This window comes from Capsicum annuum, chromosome 2 (genome assembly GCF_002878395.1).
Source record: "Capsicum annuum cultivar UCD-10X-F1 chromosome 2, UCD10Xv1.1, whole genome shotgun sequence".
Classification (NCBI taxonomy): domain Eukaryota; kingdom Viridiplantae; phylum Streptophyta; class Magnoliopsida; order Solanales; family Solanaceae; genus Capsicum; species Capsicum annuum.
Genome location: NC_061112.1, coordinates 142,983,542 through 143,001,533, shown reverse-complemented (window position 1 = coordinate 143,001,533; position 17,992 = coordinate 142,983,542). Strand labels below are relative to the sequence as shown.

At 35.3% G+C, this 17,992-nt stretch overlaps 3 protein-coding genes and 1 long non-coding RNA gene across 7 annotated transcripts; 2 read left to right on the top strand and 2 right to left on the bottom strand.

Annotated features, from left to right (window-relative positions):
* Positions 1 to 195: 195 nt before the first annotated feature.
* On the bottom strand, positions 196 to 5,395 carry LOC107860127 (uncharacterized protein At4g37920). Its single transcript, XM_016705377.2, has 6 exons — positions 5,040 to 5,395; positions 4,666 to 4,946; positions 4,330 to 4,495; positions 2,385 to 2,629; positions 1,599 to 1,786; positions 196 to 758 (listed from the first exon to the last, which is right to left on the bottom strand). The coding sequence occupies exons 1-6, from the start codon at positions 5,221 to 5,223 to the stop codon at positions 548 to 550; spliced, it is 1,275 nt and encodes a 424-aa protein (XP_016560863.1). The 5' UTR covers positions 5,224 to 5,395; the 3' UTR covers positions 196 to 547.
* Positions 5,396 to 7,396: 2,001 nt separating this feature from the next.
* LOC107860126 lies at positions 7,397 to 8,838 on the top strand. The gene has a single exon (XM_016705376.2). It carries the CDS (start codon positions 7,891 to 7,893, stop codon positions 8,581 to 8,583), a length of 693 nt encoding a protein of 230 aa, XP_016560862.1. The 5' UTR covers positions 7,397 to 7,890; the 3' UTR covers positions 8,584 to 8,838.
* Positions 8,839 to 10,072: 1,234 nt separating this feature from the next.
* Positions 10,073 to 17,137, top strand: LOC107860125 (nodulation receptor kinase). 4 transcript variants are annotated; one of them, XM_016705375.2, is made up of 15 exons: positions 10,073 to 10,200; positions 10,356 to 10,441; positions 11,157 to 11,673; positions 11,810 to 12,288; positions 12,403 to 12,553; positions 12,727 to 12,798; positions 12,912 to 12,980; positions 13,179 to 13,250; positions 13,414 to 13,592; positions 13,876 to 14,102; positions 14,613 to 14,739; positions 14,825 to 14,893; positions 15,146 to 15,335; positions 15,639 to 15,771; positions 16,213 to 17,137. In XM_016705375.2, exons 2-15 carry the CDS (start codon positions 10,357 to 10,359, stop codon positions 16,546 to 16,548), a joined length of 2,706 nt encoding a protein of 901 aa, XP_016560861.1. In that variant the 5' UTR covers positions 10,073 to 10,200; position 10,356; the 3' UTR covers positions 16,549 to 17,137. The 4 variants fall into 4 exon arrangements, with proteins under 4 accessions (XP_016560861.1, XP_047263274.1, XP_047263273.1 ...); XM_047407318.1 differs by lacking the exon at positions 12,912 to 12,980; XM_047407317.1 differs by lacking the exon at positions 10,073 to 10,200 and having other exon boundaries at positions 10,357 to 10,441; positions 11,199 to 11,673.
* LOC124896071 lies at positions 10,284 to 11,257 on the bottom strand. Its single transcript, XR_007052488.1, has 3 exons — positions 11,133 to 11,257; positions 10,812 to 11,054; positions 10,284 to 10,423 (listed from the first exon to the last, which is right to left on the bottom strand). It is a non-coding gene; the product is annotated as an uncharacterized LOC124896071 (long non-coding RNA).
* Positions 17,138 to 17,992: the final 855 nt, after the last annotated feature.

The following is a 17,992-nucleotide window of genomic DNA, read 5'->3' as shown; positions in this document are numbered from 1 at the left end:
TGCCCTAGTTTACATTTGAATCTAATTAATCTTAACCCTGGTAGGAAAAAGTCTTACTTTTGATCCTATGCTGAAAATTGAAGGTCAACTTTGTGAAAGCTGAACCAAGATTTATCGGCTAATAAATTTGAAATGACAAAGAAGTAACGTTGGTTGAGTAATTCAAGATTTAAAAATCAATAAGTTCAAAGCAAGTGGATCAAAAATAAAATGTACTCCCACCCAACGAGTTATTTAATTTTAACTCTTACTTTTTTTTGGGTACTGTAATTAATTTAAAGATTTATTAGATTATGAATCTAATACGGAGAACTTCTGCCAAGGTTTTTTAAAATATAAGAAGTTTTCTACCAGAAGAGAAAATTACAAGAAGTAAAAAGGGAAAATAACTCTGCTATTTCTACAAAACCAACTATACATAAATAAGGCCTTCAGTATTGCACAACCATCCTATGCATTGCAAACCTGCATGCTGAAGGAGATTCATAAGTCACAGTAACAAAAATTGGCGGCAAGCAACAGATACATACGCCGGTGGACTAAGTTGTCATATCACAGTTTCTTCTGGTTTTTCATCTTTCTCCGCATTAGCTTCTTTTTCCAAATATTCTGCTTCAATTGTCTCCTTCAGAATGAAAAGTCTCTGAATGACAACAGGTTGATTCAACTGTTTCGCTTCTCTAATTTCAGTCTCTTCTTTATTCAGGTTGTATGCATCGAGCATGATTTGGATCCACTTGTGCAGCTCTTTTGGAGTTCTGCTCCACACAAGAAAATACATAAGATTTCAGTTTGATACGGAACAAACAAGGGCACACGAAATCACACCCCAAAACTCACAACAAATCGTGGACCAAATGGGGACCTCTCTCGGATTCACTATCTAGAACAAGAAAGAAAAGGATACAAGGTGTTAATACACCAAAACAGCCATCCAACAACAAGTTTAGCAACACAAGATGAAGCTCCACAATATTACAATAGCAACAAGAACAAACGGGTTACATTAACAACACAAGAAGCCGAAACTAAAACAAGATACAAGATACATATTTAGACAAGAGTTGATGTAGTCTTAACAACCCAAGAGCATATTCCACTCTTGGACCTTTAACACTTTACACAACAAACACCTAACTCTTACAATTGACACAAGAGAGGCGTCCACCACCCAAGCACCAACGTATCAAGCAAAATGCAACACACAAGAGAATCCACCCTTATGCTATGCCCTAGTTTCGGTTGTGGACTCTCTCTCTCTAAGAGGAGTGTTCTTTCTTCAACATTCATAAAAACTACCAACTAAAACCCTACAATGTTCAATTTATATTACATTACAAAATAAAAGACAAAAGACTAAAAGACCCTTTAATGAAAAGGGCTCCAAAAACAGCCCATGGAGTGTGCTTGGGACGGTTTTGGGCCTCCTTCACGCTTAGACTTGTGCACTCTTTCAGTGGTCTTCAAAATACTCAAAAAGTGTACATGATCGTGATCGTACTCGTATCACAGTTGAATCTTAATAAATGCAAACACCAACTATGAACACTAACATGAATATCAACAACTCTTTGTGCATGAAAGCACTTAGCTCTTACGTGTAGATAGCACTGGGATCCTTGGCGTCGTGTTCATGACCAGGGCTGAAAGCTGTTGCCAATGCTGAGAATCGTTCTTCAGGATCTGTGATGTTTAGCAAGTACTTAAGCAGCTTTATTTCTTTTGGTGCCATGCTCCTTAGACTACTCTGTGTAGCCTTGTATAGACGATGCATGATCTCCTTTACCTACAACCATCTAGCAGCATCAGCTCTAATAATTTATTTGGCACTTCAACTGAATAAAGACATCAGAGATAGAAAGTCGAGTATAAGATAGGACACAATTAACAATTGGGATAGATATAATTAAAATTAGAAAAGCCAAATATGCATATAAAGTTAAAGAAGGAGGATACTGCTAACATTTCCAGGATAAATTGATAGTAGGAGTCTGCAAATTACTAGTGCAAACACGACCAACAGATGTGCAACGTAACAGTGCACAGCCCGAGTTTGACTAGTGTGAGTTGTCTCCATTTCATTAGGGTACAACTTGAACTCACAAACTATAAACTTTCCTACACATCAATGGGTGTATGAGACTAATATAAGTATGAAAACATTTTATATGTGCACTATGAAAAAGTCCATCTTCATGACAAGTCTAAGACATAATGCAAATGCAAAGCAGTTTATGGAATAACAGCAGCATTACAATAGTATCTAATCCAGAACATTGCTTGGACATATTATAAGTTACCTTAATATATGATGAAATTCAGCATTTCTTTTCAAGAGATAGATTAACAGAAAGGTCTGTTTGTGATCAAATGGATTATAATACCTCATTTCTCACAGTAGAGGATTCTTTTGCTGAAGCCCAAGCACCATTTATCAGCAGCACCAAAGAAGAGTCAAGTTCTTTACTCTTGGCAAGGCTTTTTATCTTGTCACATGCTGCATCCACCGATGGAGAGTTCAAGATGTCATCAAATTTGGCCTGGGCAGTATCTAATGTTCCCACAATCTCCAGTGTGTTATCATAGGCACTGACTGCAGACAAGCATCTGGTCCCGAGTCTAGCAAATGCTGCTCAATCAAAAATTCACAAAATATTAAGAAGCAGCACTCAGCTAGCGTTTGGCCATAGATTCCCAAATATTTTTGGCAAGTCCTTTTTGGATGAAGATTTGGGTGAAATTTCACCATGTGTTTGGCCACAGTATTTGGGAAACATATTTGACTTTTAGAAGTTCACAAAAAATGGAATTTGGCACAAATACTAGTATTTTCTAGTATTTGGGAATTTGGATTATTTGCCAAACATATTTGCCAAATAATGATAAATTATATGGCAAAACACTATTTGTCAAGTTTTTTTCCCAAAAACTACTTGGAAAATCTATGGCCAAACAGGTCCTCAATTTCTAGTTGCTTTCCAGTTTTGTATTCAAAATTACTTGTTTCTCCATCCATAACATGAGAAAATGTATCAAGATCATTTACAACATCATGTAAATCTTCTTCATGTACGAACCAAATAGTTGAATTATTTTGATAAGGGAAGTACATAAATCACACTTCATTATTGAACGACGAAAAGGCAAAAAGAAAGACTCCTGCCTTTTATGTTACATATATTACTTAAAGGGAGCCATGGAGCAACTATCCTAAAGATACTAATTGGCTTTAGTTTTCAGGATTCAGCTTTGAGGTATTTAATCTTGATTTTGAATAAGAAAGCATTTAGAGGATATCGGTGAGATCAAAATTATCTAAGACAAGATAATATTTCGTGGAAACAGCTATCACCAGTCAAATATTAGTTACTATAAGAAACACAAAAAACCACTGAAATATGACAATTTTTCAAATCACAAGATTGATGGTTCTCACATCAATTTTTCAAATCACAAGATTGATGGTTCTCATATCAAAACTTTCATCAGTGATATGTCAAACAATTGACACGCTCTTTATCAAATAAAATAAAATAAATAAATGGCATGCTCATTACATAATTCCTAGAACAAACACGACTTCAACATAAGAATAAAGTAAAAGGGACTTGTGACAGGTTGATCAGTTTTGTCAAAGGCGAAAAACCCTGAAACACTGGAAGTATCTCTTGGGGCTTAAACAGCAAATCGCAATTAAAATGAACCGCCTTGGTGAAGAGCGGCAGATGAGGAAAAACGTTAAAAATATGTGTAATGGAAAGTCCAAGGAAGTGAAGTTACTACAACTAAATGAATATTTCAAATGCAAAGACACAAGTTTAAGTTTCTAAACTCTAGGGTGGGCAATATCTATTTGATACTGAGTTCCTAACTTCCTACCTCAGCTCCATGTAAAGGCATATTCATTCATAATGTTCCCTTAACAATTAATATAACATATAGCTAGCTATATTTATCTTTAAGGTTTCCTTCTTTAGAACAAAGCCCATCCGCATCACGGCACACACCTTAATGACTTAGTGCTTGCACCAAAGCACCACATAGGCGAGACAAAGTGACCAGTCGTGTTGCACTGAGCTTCAGGGCTTAAACGACCATCCAATGGTCTTTTAACAACACTAAAGCTAATAGCAATAATTCTTTGCATCCCTATCGAGTTAAACTTGAAATTGTATGTCATGAAACTATCGTTCATTTTATTTTTGCAGAAGAAAAGTTCAAAATGCAACATGCTGCAGAACAGTTTGGATTCCCTTCCTTTGACAACAACCCATAACTAAAATAATCAAACCTAAAAGAACAATAAACACACGAGCAAAGCCACTTTACCATCTCGGTCCTCCAAGCTGTCATAAGTTTCTGAAAGCAAAGTCAAATGCCGAAAGAATTCACCAGTAAAGTCCTTGCGCCTCTTTGTAACAATTGCATTTAAATCCCTCGGGTTATCTTGTATCTCTTTGAGAAGTTCACCATGCCTTTCCATTTCATCATCAATCTGCAATGACACATCCCTGATCAAGAACAACTCAGAAACATCTAAAGCTAAAACCTTTACAAAGTAAAACCACATAAATATGTACAGGTAAAGCCTTGTTCCAAAGTAAAACACAGACTTGTCATTTTCAACCATCAATGAAGATATGCAATTCAAAAAGTTCAACATACCTTCCTAACTTTTCTAGCCAAGCTAATTAATTTCTCCTTCATCTGAGAATCGGCTTCTTTATCAGCTCGAATTCGACACCTACTATAAAATCTATCCTTGTATTTCCTCCATTCTTCTCTAAAAACCAAGTATTTTCTCCAATCTTTTGACTTGGGTTTTTCATATAGGAATAAATCAATCATTTTATCACAAAACTGAGTAATTGTATACCCCTCAGCCACCTCAACATCAGCTTCTCCCTCTACTTCCGCCGCAGTAGATACACCACTGGCCAACACCTCTAAACAAGAACCATACAAAACATTTATCAATCAATAAAGTGAAAGGAAAAAAAGGAAAAACATACCAATACAGGAAAAGATAAGGTAGTTACTGGTTGTGGGGGTTTTGGCAGCTGTTCTTGATGCTGATTTCTTGGAATTTTCCAAAGGCAGGGGCAGTGATTTGAGAGAAGCAAAGGGTAATAGTGCATTAGAAGGCGAAAAGGGGGTGTGGAAAAGAGGGAGATTTGTGCTGGCGGAGATTGATGTCTCCAAACTGAGGAGATGGGTCATCATTGTTCACTATGCTTACTCAAAGAGCTGACGAAAAACTCCAACAATGGCTGACTTGTCTGTAGATAAGACATGCTTATACGGCGTCGTATTTGCCATTTGCTAAAACCCTTCGTAAACCTATGGGATTTTTTTAATTTCTTCTTTATTTTTTTATTTTATTTTTTGGTTACGGAAGAGAATTTAAACATCAATTAACTAACAACATATGCTAAGAATATCAGAAGACACTATTAATATTCCCTCCGTGTCATATTAGTTATCTCCGACTTAACATACGCATTAAGAAAATTTTTATTAGGAATTTAATTTTACCAAATTAGTTTTATTAATTATACTTTGAAAATATAAATTAAAGTTTATACACTTTATTTAGTCCTTAACGATAGAGGTAGTATCGAAAGAATATAATAATATTCTCTTGATTTTATAAAAAAGACAACTAAATTAGAATAAATATTTTTATAAAAAAGACCTATTAATACGAAACGGAGAGAGTATCCTTCAAGGCAAAACCGTTGACGGAAGATGACATTGGTTGTATAATCAGCTATCGAATTAGCCTTTTGTAAATATGGGCAACATAGACTACCCAATTTCTACCAAGAGGTCGATGAATGTGGCTGGTAATATCACCATTCCGATGAGTCACATTCTTTCAAACATTTCTTTAAACCCTTTGGAGTATCTTTTCCTTTTTAGGGCATTTTTTGCAACTTTGTATTTTCATTCATCAACACAAATAATCAACTGATTTAAAACTTAATTACATTTATGGCTTTTTGAATAATTACGGATAGAAAATTTATAAATTTTGAAATGGAAACTAAAGCTTTAACAAATAACCAATCTTACATTGTTTTACTTGGCATTTGAATTTTTTTAAAAACATGAAATCAAAGTACATAAAATGAAACTTCTTATTAAAAGAAAACTAGAAATTTGTAAAATATCACTTAACTAGCTGCTTGATCAATATTCATTCAACACAGATACATGATCATATTTCATTTTTCAATATTCTTTTGGCGATCAAGCAGGTAATTAAAGCACCTTGAAGAATCTACAAATTTTTAATAAGTAAATCTTTTACAGGTACAAGAATAGTTTTCTAAGAATTATATATACTCCTTGTTTATTTCTCTGTTTGTCACGTTATTGAGATTTACAGTTAGATTACTATAAATATTTGAATTCATTTAATATTACTTGGTAAAGTATATGTTCGTGTAAAAAACCCTGTAAAACTGTTGTTTCAAATTTTAATTGGTTAGAGTGTTATTATTTGCAAGTATCATTCAACCATTCATACCCCTTAACCAAATAAAATTATAACAATGATAAAATGATAAAAATGTTTGCTTGAACGTATATATAATGATATACGGCTATTTAGATTTGCTATAAACATCATGCATTTATAGTTTTTTTTTTTAAAATTAATTCATCGCCTAATCACGTCTAATCCCTTCTTTTATTGAAATTTGTTCTTCTTTTTCAGAGTTTAGTGTACTCTACAACTGCAAGCATGTACCAAAATTTTCGTTCTCCAACTCAAACGAATGAAGTTGTTGACAAGGTAAACAAAAGGATATGCTTTGATTTCATAATAAACAACTGACAAATTAAGAATAGTGACGAATTGCATGTATTTTTAAAAAAGTCAAGAATGTTTAATATAATTAAGCATACATCTTAAACCGACCAATAGTCATGCCTGGAATATACGAGTATTATGCTGTGCAGAAAAATACAACGATATGAATGATGTTTTAATTTGCCTGAATTAACAAAACACAAAAAGAAATTGGACATTTGTCCAGACTCCAATTTCCACAACAAGAAATTTGTATAATATTAAACAAATGTCACCAGTCAATAGTCTGTATCCCGCTTTGGCAATTTGATCTTTTTAAAATATCCAATAGAATAGTATTTTTTGATATTGAATTATTTATGTGGCCTTATATGCCATTGCAATAGTTACCTGCTTGTGAAAAGTAGTAGAGAGTAAAGTAGGATTTGAAATTTATGGGGTTAATTAGAACTTGCACCGAACTAACTCATCGCTCGTCTACTGTATTCGTAATTAAGTACTTATACATTTTTAATAAATTTGCTAATACAAATATAAAATTAAAGCAAATTATTGAGTTTGCCCGAATTTACACTCATACTTCTACTTCTGCTCTTACATGAAAGTCCAGTAACTATTAAACACAATATTTACGAAGTTATTTTTATGAATATTATCCATTTTCAATTTATTGTACTAAAATGATAAATTAATTTTGATGTAAAAAAAATAAAAATTTCAACTACCCCTATATATCAACAACAACAAAAAAAAAAGAGGCCAAGGAAAATGCTAAATTCAATCTTAAAAACAGAAGTACATGAACTTCATTTATTTTTTTTCGTGTATTTTTATGATAATATAAGCATAATTTAGTTAGTAGTATTGTTTTCATTGCAAAATTATTTTATGTTGTTAGTAGAATAAATTGAAAGTTGGATGAGAAATTATTCAAAGTATTACATATTTACATTCTGAATTAAAATATCTGTTCTCAACTGAACATCCTTCTAAAACGGCACCGTTCCATGCCCCTCGTCCAACATTACTTTCTCATGTAGTGAGATCCAAATGCACGCAGAACAACAACAACAATGGATAGATACGTTCAACAAATCCTCAACAAGCTTTCTTTAGGCATCATCATAGCCGCCACCTTCATCCTCTTCCTGCTTGTCATCAAAACCCCCGAAACCTGCGTTAGTCCCACCATCACCAAGCCCAAACCCCACCACCGTTTCCCCAAATCCACTTGCGATTTCGCTCACCGAACTCACACTTCCATAAAGAAGCACAACCGCCGTCTATGGTCCACAAACGCATGGATCCAAACAGTTGTTTCATTTAAAGAACAATTCCAAACTCTTCGTGATAAGAATCTTTTTACTAAACATTCACGGGCTCTTGTGGTATCCGCCGGGCCGGGCCAAGCTGTAATGGCTCTGAAAGAAATGGGTCTCAAGGATATTACCGGTGTGGAGATTCTGGATTCTCCGCCCCTTGTTAGACGTGCGGATCCGCATAATTTGCCGTTCTTCGACAATGCGTTTGATTTCGGGTTCAGTGCCTATTTGGACCGGGCGTTGTTTTTGGATCGATGCGCGGCGGAGATGGAGAGAACGGTGAGAGTTGGAGGTGCGTGTGTGGTGGCGGTGGAAGAGTGCGGTGGAGGAGAGGTGGAGGAAGTGGTGAAGTTATTTAAGAAGTCTAAGGTGTTGGGAGTAAAGAATGTGACTCTGGGTGGAGAATCAAGGACTAGAATTGTATTGAGAGTTACAAGTGACTGAAAATCTTAGTTGATTTGCTGTTCCTTCTAGGCCACCTCAACAACATAACAGTGGTAGACTGTTTTCGATATACTCTCGGCTCGGCCTCGCACCAGTGAGGTATAATGTATATGCATACCTTGTTCCTATTTCGGGAGATAAAGACTCTTTTCGATATACTGTCGACTCAAGAATCTTGGCTACCTCAAATTGTAGTAAAAACTTTGTAACCCTTTTTTCTTCACAAGATTGCAATATACACTTCGTTTGTCAATATCTTAGGTGCATGTTCCATTATGTATGGTACGCATAATTTTCAGAAATATGCATGCAAACAACATTTCTCACCTGTCACTTCAAATTTATATCCCAGTCAAAAACTGGTATATTCAAGTGAGAACTAGAAATTGAAAATTCATGTATAGTTTGCTCATTTGAAGAGAGAGTTCTATAATTTAATTAAAGACAAAAGGAAACATTGTTCTAGAAAGTAGTGGCTTGATTAAAGAATAAATGGCAATTTGTAATTTCCGGTACTATATTTACTTCCTTTTCTCTGTTGACGGAGTTCCTCTGAATGATCTGATAATGTAAAAAATTATTTATAATAGCTTAAACTAATTATATACTCCTAGAGATTAATATGAAGTTTCAGCGACACGGTGAATTTTGATAATCATCTTATTGATAGAATTGGTAAATAGTACGGACTAATTGCCTGGTATATGGATGAGGATGACTCTCGCAACAAATAAATGGGTACGAATATGACTTGTATTCTCTTACAATTGATTTAATAGCTAACCACAATGACCAACTCTGAGTTAAACTCACTGGTCTCTCACTGTTCACTGGTAAAGTTGTTCCAGTCGTGAAAAAATAGCCTCTCGCAGAAATTTAAGACTGTATAACAATACCGTTGTGGTCTGGCCCTTCCCCAAACCATGCGCATAGCAAGAGCTTTAGTACGTCATTGCTTTATTGCCAAAAAAAGCAAAAATATATGTATTGAAATTTATGTGCCGTTATTTTAAACATTAAGAAAGCGCAGTTAAGTTGGAATATTCCTCTCCTCCCCGTCAAAGAAACAAATTGAATGGAGGAGTGTGTATACTCTCATTTTCACTTCATAATAAAATAAGCAGTAAAACTACAAACTGATTAATATAAACAATTCTTGACAATGTTGAAAATTTTGCTTCAATCATCTGACTGGAAGCACCAAAAAGTTACTTTCTTGACTAGCACAACATGATTAAAGAAAGAGAGTTTAACAAGAGAAGGCTCACTTCCTTGAGGTTTCGCTGCAGATTACAGACAAAAGGAAAGACAATTGATGAATGGTTGTTTCGCCCTATTATTAGTGACTATTATAATAGCAATTTGAGTTGTATCATTAACCAAATTATTGTCCCACCAACACCATAACAAAGACCAGTACTATTACTTTAATCATAATTTCATTAAACAATGTAAAATAAGTGACGTTAAGTTTGTACTTATTTTTAGTTTAGCTTTTATATCAACTTCCCTAGTAATGCTTCAAGAATAGAAACCATTGGACCTTGAAGTCGTAACAGCATCCAGTTTGTTATCTGCAGAACATATCTTGCTCCCTGGTACCCTTTTTCGTAGCAGGTAGTTTTTAATCAGTTGTTCATTTTAAAATTACAACAACAAAAAAAATATGAGTGGGAAATTGGATTCTGTCAATGATCAAAGTTAAATGAGATAGCCATAGCCAGATTTTGAGCTGACTGACCTGATGGGGCAATTTTGTTCCATGAGAATAGGATGATGGAAGTGGTGAACTGCTCGAACACAAGGTTGATGGTCATCTGTCTGGTCCTGCTTATACCATCTGCTTTTGCACAAGAAGGTTAGTCTACATAAATCATTCTTGATGATCTCTTTAGTTTGAAAAGGATATAAAACTTAACAACAATAGCTTTTGATATCAATTAGATAGTTACGCTTTCCTCTTTTGTGAATGATATTGATCATCATCCTGCTAATTTCTGTAGTGTTGTTGAATTCCATTTTTCAAACTGCCTGTATATGCTTTATTTTAAGCCTATGGTCTATCTGGAACAACCTCTCTATCTCTACGAGGTAGAGGTAAGCCTTGTGTATAATCTACCTTTCCCAAACCCCACTCGTTTTTTCAGCTGTAGCGACTTCACTGAACGAAATCTTAAATAATCACCATATAAAGATTCTGATAGCATTTGTTAAAAAGAAAAAATTACCTCAAACAATCATATAAAGCTCTGTTTGACTGCTCCACAAATAAAATAAAATATGAGTGCTGCAAAACTGCAGGCCTATAAATTAAGACACAGAATAAACGGATCGCATTGACTCAAAAAAGAAAAGAGTGACAAGCAGATCGGTGAAATAAACTTACCTGCCTTACGAAGCACCGATATATCAAACACACGGCCTACACAAATCATTACAACAGCAACTCGTAGCCAGCTATTGTAGCATATCTATGATGTTTAAGCAGATGTTATAGACCTCATTGTAATATGCAAATATGTCTTATTTTTAGTTTACTTAGATCTAACCTCTAGGAATGTGATTTCGAGCAGGATTTCTAAGTATACAATGTTGTGCTCCTGCAAACTTTACAGAGCCGAGTACCAACTTAAGTTGGATTTCAGATGAAACTTGGTTCCCTGAAAATAAAAATTGCATATCAAGGCAAGTCTACAAGAATGCACATTATGAACGAGCTCGATCTTTTAACTCAAATATTGGTAATAAGTGGTGTTACAACTTGCCAACCAGGAAAGATCATGACTATCTAGTAAGAGGTACATTTTTTTCTGGAAGTCGAGAGAAGACTCTCCCACGCAGTTCTTTTGTTGTTTTGATTGGTGTCACACCAATAGCCACAGTAACCTCATCTGATGAACTTACGGTTGAGGGAATTTTTAGAGCTACTAGAAACTATACCAACTTCTGCCTATTGAAAAAGAATGGGAATCCTTACATTTCTAAGGTTGAGATTAGACTGATAAATCCAGATTATCTGAAGAGGGAGCCTTCAGAAGTACTCAAACTTGTACATAGAGTAGATGCCGGAAAAAAGGGTGCCGAAACCAGGTATTCTTTCATTCCATCAAAGAATTATATTTTTTATTGGAAACACTGTACACTCTTTCATGATAACATATGCTTTTGTCTTAAGACAAACATATCCAGTATCATGAAGTGATAACATGAAGACTTGCCAACTCAGGTACCCATACGACCAGTATGATAGAATTTGGAGACCAGCTTCAAATCTAGAATCACAAGTTACTCGCACAAAGCCATCCATTATTAAGGAGGTCATTGCAGAAACACACAGTTTGTTACCTCCTGCATTTGTGTTACAAACAGCCCTCACCCATCCAGAGAGATTGAGCTTCCTGCATGAAGACCTTGACACAGGATATTATACTTACACTCTCTTCCTGTACTTTCTTGAGCCCAATTACTCAGCGCAAGCTGGACAACGGGTGTTCGATATACACATCAACAATAAAAAGAGACTCAAGGTTGATATACTGGCTAGTGGTTCCAGATACCTGAACGTAGTTCTGAAGTTCAGAGCAAATAAGGTTGTCAACCTGACGATGATCAAGGCCTCAAATCTATCTCATTTGGGACCCATTTGTAATGGTTATGAGATTTTAAAGACTATTCCTCGGATTAAAGAAACAGCCACGGAAGAAGGTAATTTTATATAAAGTATGCATGATAGCAGGATAAATGCATAAGCAGAATTCAAGATTCCATAGTAGAAAAGCATTAAAGAAAGTGCATTTATTATGTCTCTATATGTTTCAGTTGACATAATTGCGAATGTGAAGAAGGAATTTTTGCAAAACAACAAAAACAATGAAATACTGAAGAGTTGGTCAGGAGACCCTTGTCTTCCCCTTCCATGGCCGGGGCTAACTTGTGATCGAGTTAATGGTACTTCAGTCATCACTCAGATGTAAGTTATTCCCTCTACCAAATACTCAGAGTAGTTTGGTTCTTTGAACATTATCAAGTAGTACCTTTACCAATTTTTCAACCTTATTTCTCCGTAATACATTCAGCACGTTTGAGATAAGATGTATTACACTTCTGATCAATTTAATCCCTTTCTCTTACTCCCTACTACAGGAATCTCTCCTCCGGTGGCCTTACTGGACCAAGCCCTCCTAGCATCCAAAAACTGATGCACCTGAGGAAACTGTATGTCCAAACCTTTGTCATCAAGACAAATATTTCATCTATTCATTTTCTTTTAAAGCAAATTTGCAATCTTGTGTAGTTTTACTAAGCAATCAAGTTATTTGTAAAGACAGGGATATCAGCAATAATGGCTCTAGTGGAACAAACTCATTCTTTACCTCATCCTTCATATTCACTACAAGGTACATTCTCTATGTTGGTTTCCACATAAAATATTTGCAGAACATGCGAAAGTTAAATAAAATCAAACAGAGGATTAACCTCTGAAAACAATATCAAAGCTTCACGAAAAGTTTTGCAAGAAAGCTGCCTTCATGCTTCACATGATTCAAAATAAAGTATGATGTGACACTAATATCATCGTTTCCTTGTCACTCCAGATACTTAAGCAGCAGCATTCATATCGGTAACAAGCTTTCTAAAGCCATCAAAGAATCTAATATTACAACAGAGTATGAGATCACTGCCCTGACTTCAGAAAAAAAAAACAGTTTCTATGATTTTACACTGTTCACTTTTTCTCCGGGGGAGGAGAAAGCAATGGGATATCAAGAGCAGGGAACTGACGAAGAAAGAGAAATAAGCCTAACTTTTTTTTTCCTTTTTATATTTCAGCAAAGAGATGGCTAATGATAAACAAAACTCAAGTTCAGCACATAAACTTCTGATAGGTGCAGCTGTAGCTTCAGCTCTCCTAGTGACCCTTGCAATTGTTATCTCTGTGGTTTGCCTCTACAAAAGACGAGTAATGGCAGGGCCAAAATTTCTTATGAGAAATTACTCAATCACAAGGAGTAAGTATACTCTCAACACACTAGAAATAATCCTGCACACAGAATGCATGATAATATATCATGATAATTTACACATTTTTTCTTCTTGCTTGCAATAACTTTAGATCGGAGTCAACAGGACTTGAACACAAAACTTTTGCGATTAAAAAACAGAAACTGTAACTTTATCATCTGTTGTAAAGATTTTTGGCTGAACTCGAGCAATTTGAAAGAGAGTGTATCTTTAAAATTTGGTACTTATACCCAATGAGGCAATATGCTAAAAATTTTCTTGCAAATACAGATGCAGTTTATTCAGTACCAAGCACAGAAACTACCTTGCTGAAGTCAATATCCATCAGGAACTTCAAGTTGGAATATATAGAAGCTATTACGCAGAACTACAAAACTTTGATAGGTGAAGGTGGCTTTGGATCCGTTTACCGTGGTAGCTTACCTGATGGTGAAGAAGTGGCTGTAAAAGTCAGGTCAGCCACTTCGACTCAGGGAATTCGAGAATTCAATAACGAGGTACCAATTCATAGTATCTTTAGACCAATTTCCTCCCAACTTTCTTGTTCACATTTAACCAACCAAATATGCTACCTAAAATATGAGAAAAACATCAGCACATGGTCCGAGCAATAAATATTCAATTTTCTATTGCTGTTTACATAGCGAACAAAACTAATTACATGCTACACAAAATTAACAGATCCCGTGATGGTCTTCATAATTACTTCCGGCAAACAATTTTTCCTCTGAAATATTCTGATGATGTACCTGGACAAAAAACAGCATTGTTAAGAAAATTTTAACCATTATTTCAAAGTTTAGCAGCCATGTCCTTGACTTGGTCTTTTCACGTGTCTATAAATTGATAATTACAGGCTTGTAGATTTATGACTTCCTCCAAATTTGACCGGTGCTCTTCAGGAACCATCTCTATAATAATGCATCTTATCCATGCATATATAGTTAAGCCGTGCATAACAAATAAAACAGCTTGCAAATTAATCGCTGCTGTAATTTGTATTACAGCTGAACCTTCTGTCTGCAATTACGCACGAGAACCTGGTCCCTCTTCTTGGCTACTGCTGCGAGAATGAACAGCAGATTCTGGTTTATCCCTTTATGTCAAACGGCTCCCTACAGGATCGGTTATATGGTACAACATACATAATAAATTCCAATCTCTCACTCTATCATAAGAACCAGCACTAATGTCTTGCTTGTTCCCTCATCCTGTTTAGGAGCCGCAGCAAAAAGGAAGACTCTAGACTGGCCAGCCAGACTTTCCATTGCTTTAGGAGCAGCGAGAGGTAAGTAACACAAGGCTCTGCTATTCATGCTGCTCTTTAATAAAATAATCCATATTTATGAACTCAAGCATGAGGAAATAAAATGAGAACTTTTTTACCTGAGAGACACAAATTCAAGGCACATCATGAATCTAAGGGAGTTTAACAAGGCACATTTATAAACAGAAGATAACAAAGCTAGTCGTTTTCATTATGTTATTTCCTCTTTTCCTTCTTGCGATGAATGATGCAATAAAGTTTAAACTTCTTCAGGTTTGATGTATCTTCACACTTTCTCGGAGCGTTGTCTGATCCATAGGGATGTCAAGTCAAGTAACATACTCCTGGATCAAAGCATGTGTGCCAAGGTTGCTGATTTTGGATTTTCAAAATACGCATCTCAAGAAGGGGATAGCGGTACTTCTTTAGAAGTAAGGGGGACTGCTGGGTACTTAGATCCAGAGTAAGTATTATCACTTCCGGATTGTGTCGTCATTAGGAAAATAGGACAAGAAGTAAGTTTCTAAAGCAGAGAAAATGGATGTTTCTGCTACCTTATTATTGATACTTGAAGTGATTATTATTTGAATCATCGCTTGTAGAATCTACTTGGAGCTTCTCGTTTCTTAATAATATGCACAAAGAACCTTGAGTATCATTATATTCATTGATTTCAAATTCATTATAAATTCAACATAGCACAAATGGTTCAAAAATCTTTGGGAAAATCCAGCTCACGACCTCTTCATGAATTCTTTTTGCATAGGTACTACTCAACCCAGCGTCTATCAGCAAAAAGTGATGTCTTCAGCTTTGGAGTTGTCCTACTGGAAATCCTAACAGGTCGAGAGCCACTCAACATAAACAAGCCAAGGAATGAGTGGAGCTTGGTTGAATGGGTATGGCCCAACTTAGCAAGCTTTTTCTTTAACTGAGATTCTCCATATACAACTTGCTACTATTACTGAATCCTATGAAAACATAAGTTTCGAGATGATAAAAGTTTTCTACCATTCTTTTAGAATGAACTAAATGATCACCTTGAGAACAACCACTATAGGGAAATGGTGACCTCATTATCTAGATTTTAAACTAAGAGTAGGAACAAAAACCGGTATAAAGTGATCACATCTTCAGGCTTTGAAATGACCTCCAAATCATATAGAAGTAACCTTCCTGTCAGAACCAAACTCGCTCAATCTTTTTTTCTTTTGAACACAGGAAGAATGTCTCAAGTGTTACTTCAAACTGATCTTGATTGCTTACTTTGCAACTATATATACTCTTTTGATTTGCATGTTTACATCTGATCACATGCAAGTATCCACTTTGAAATACAGGCGAAACCTCTAATAAGAAGCTCAAGAGTTGACGAAATTGTGGATCCTGCTATCAAGGGAGGGTATCATGGTGAGGCACTATGGAGAGTGGTAGAGGTGGCTTTGGCTTGCACCGAGACATACTCCACTTACAGACCATGCATGGCAGACATTGTAAGAGAGCTCGAGGATGCATTGATAATAGAAAACAATGCATCAGAATACTTGAAGTCCCTAGATAGCTTTGGAGGATCAAATCGTTTCTCTATAGAAAGATCCATTGTCCTTCCACCCATTAAATCTCAAATAGAACCATCCAGTCTCCTCTCACAACCAGCCCCTCCACAACCAAGATAATTGTTTTAGAGGAATGGACTTAAACTGACTACAATAGATAACAGATTTCTTAGTAAAGTTCCTGGAGAGATTTTGCAATTTACTCCTCAAATTTCTTTAACTTAAATGTCATCAATTGTACATTTTAGTAGAGAAGATTTTAATGAGTATTGTATCTTCCACTCTGAGCATAGTACAAGGACATGTACATCGTGTTTGAGAATCTATTCTAGAAATGTACTTGCCTATATTCAAATTCATAATTCTTTTGCTAATATAATATAGGGAGGAAAAACTTCAGGTGAAGTGAACAATTGTGAAGAAATGCAAGGTCAAGAGTAGAAACTCCCTGAACTTCATGAACCAGCAAAAGCAATTAGCTTGACAGTTTTTTAGTGCTATAATATATTTGACTATTTGAGAGAAGTGAAATATCTTTCCATGTGAAGGCAGAAGAAATGTTTAGTATACTCTCTAATAGGGGTAATGCAAATTCCAAACAAGTTCTGCTGCCCATTACTCGAGTAGGTTTAATATTGTTGCGCAGACTCTCCAAAAATGTAGTGGCATCAGTATTGAATGAATTCTTTAAAAATTAGTACTACTTTTAGCGGAATCTGTCGGAGCGGGGCGGTACTTTTAGCGAAATTTGTCGGAGCGGGGGCGGCAAGGTTTCTGGTAAATGCATCTTTTATTACATCCATTTGCCTTTTAACAATCTAACGGTAGCCAAAGTACACATTTTATTTTAGTAAAAAGTTGCGCCAAATTTTTCTTTTAAAAAATAAAAATTCCCCCCAGGCCTCAAATCCGTATATATGGCGTGCATTTTTTTATTTTACAAGTATGATGAATAAATCCAACTCTTAAATCTAAATAAAACTTTTAATATGGTAATGTTTGATTAATACTTTTTTAAAGAAAAAAAAGCATATTTTCCATGTAAAAAAGAAAAACTTTGCATTAAGTAGCAAGCAGCCGTTTATTATCGAGAATAAAGAGGCGACAGAAAACTGAATTATGTGCAACGAAGCTAACATTAGTCCTGTAATAATTAATACTCCCTCCGACTTTTGAATGTTGCGACACTGAATTAAAATTACGCCAAATATATCAAAATATCCTTTAATCTTATAGTCTTAAACATGTCATTAAATATTACCAAAAAAGAAAAGGATCATTCTTTTTTAAAACTAACTAAAAGGAAAAGTACTTCATTTTTTTTGAAACGAAAGGAGCACTTTTTAAAGACGGTTAACCCAATCCAATTTTCATTTTGTTGACTTATGGTGGACCTGTGGAAAGAAAGCAAACAGTAATAATAGCTAATTTGTTATTATTAATCTCAACCTGTAAATTACGTTCGTCCATGGAGGCTAGATCACTTACCCAAAACTTGGTGACACTTGAGGGTGCTCTCAAGCTTAGCAGCAAGTAACCTTTTGCAGAATTGCCCAAGCTTTTG

Bases quoted from the DNA above. Each gene is read 5' to 3' on its own strand.
- LOC107860125 (XM_016705375.2), top strand. From the start codon at position 10,357: ATGATGGAAGTGGTGAACTGCTCGAACACAAGGTTGATGGTCATCTGT. The intron at 13,593-13,875 runs GTAAGTATACTC...TTGCAAATACAG, and splicing joins AAATTACTCAATCACAAGGA to ATGCAGTTTATTCAGTACCA. The intron at 15,336-15,638 runs GTAAGTATTATC...CTTTTTGCATAG, and splicing joins GCTGGGTACTTAGATCCAGA to GTACTACTCAACCCAGCGTC.
- LOC107860126 (XM_016705376.2), top strand. From the start codon at position 7,891: ATGGATAGATACGTTCAACAAATCCTCAACAAGCTTTCTTTAGGCATC.
- LOC107860127 (XM_016705377.2), bottom strand. From the start codon at position 5,223: ATGATGACCCATCTCCTCAGTTTGGAGACATCAATCTCCGCCAGCACA. The intron at 2,630-4,329 runs GTAAAGTGGCTT...TTGATTGAGCAG, and splicing joins CAGCTTGGAGGACCGAGATG to CATTTGCTAGACTCGGGACC. The intron at 759-1,598 runs GTAAGAGCTAAG...TGTGTGGAGCAG, and splicing joins GATCCCAGTGCTATCTACAC to AACTCCAAAAGAGCTGCACA.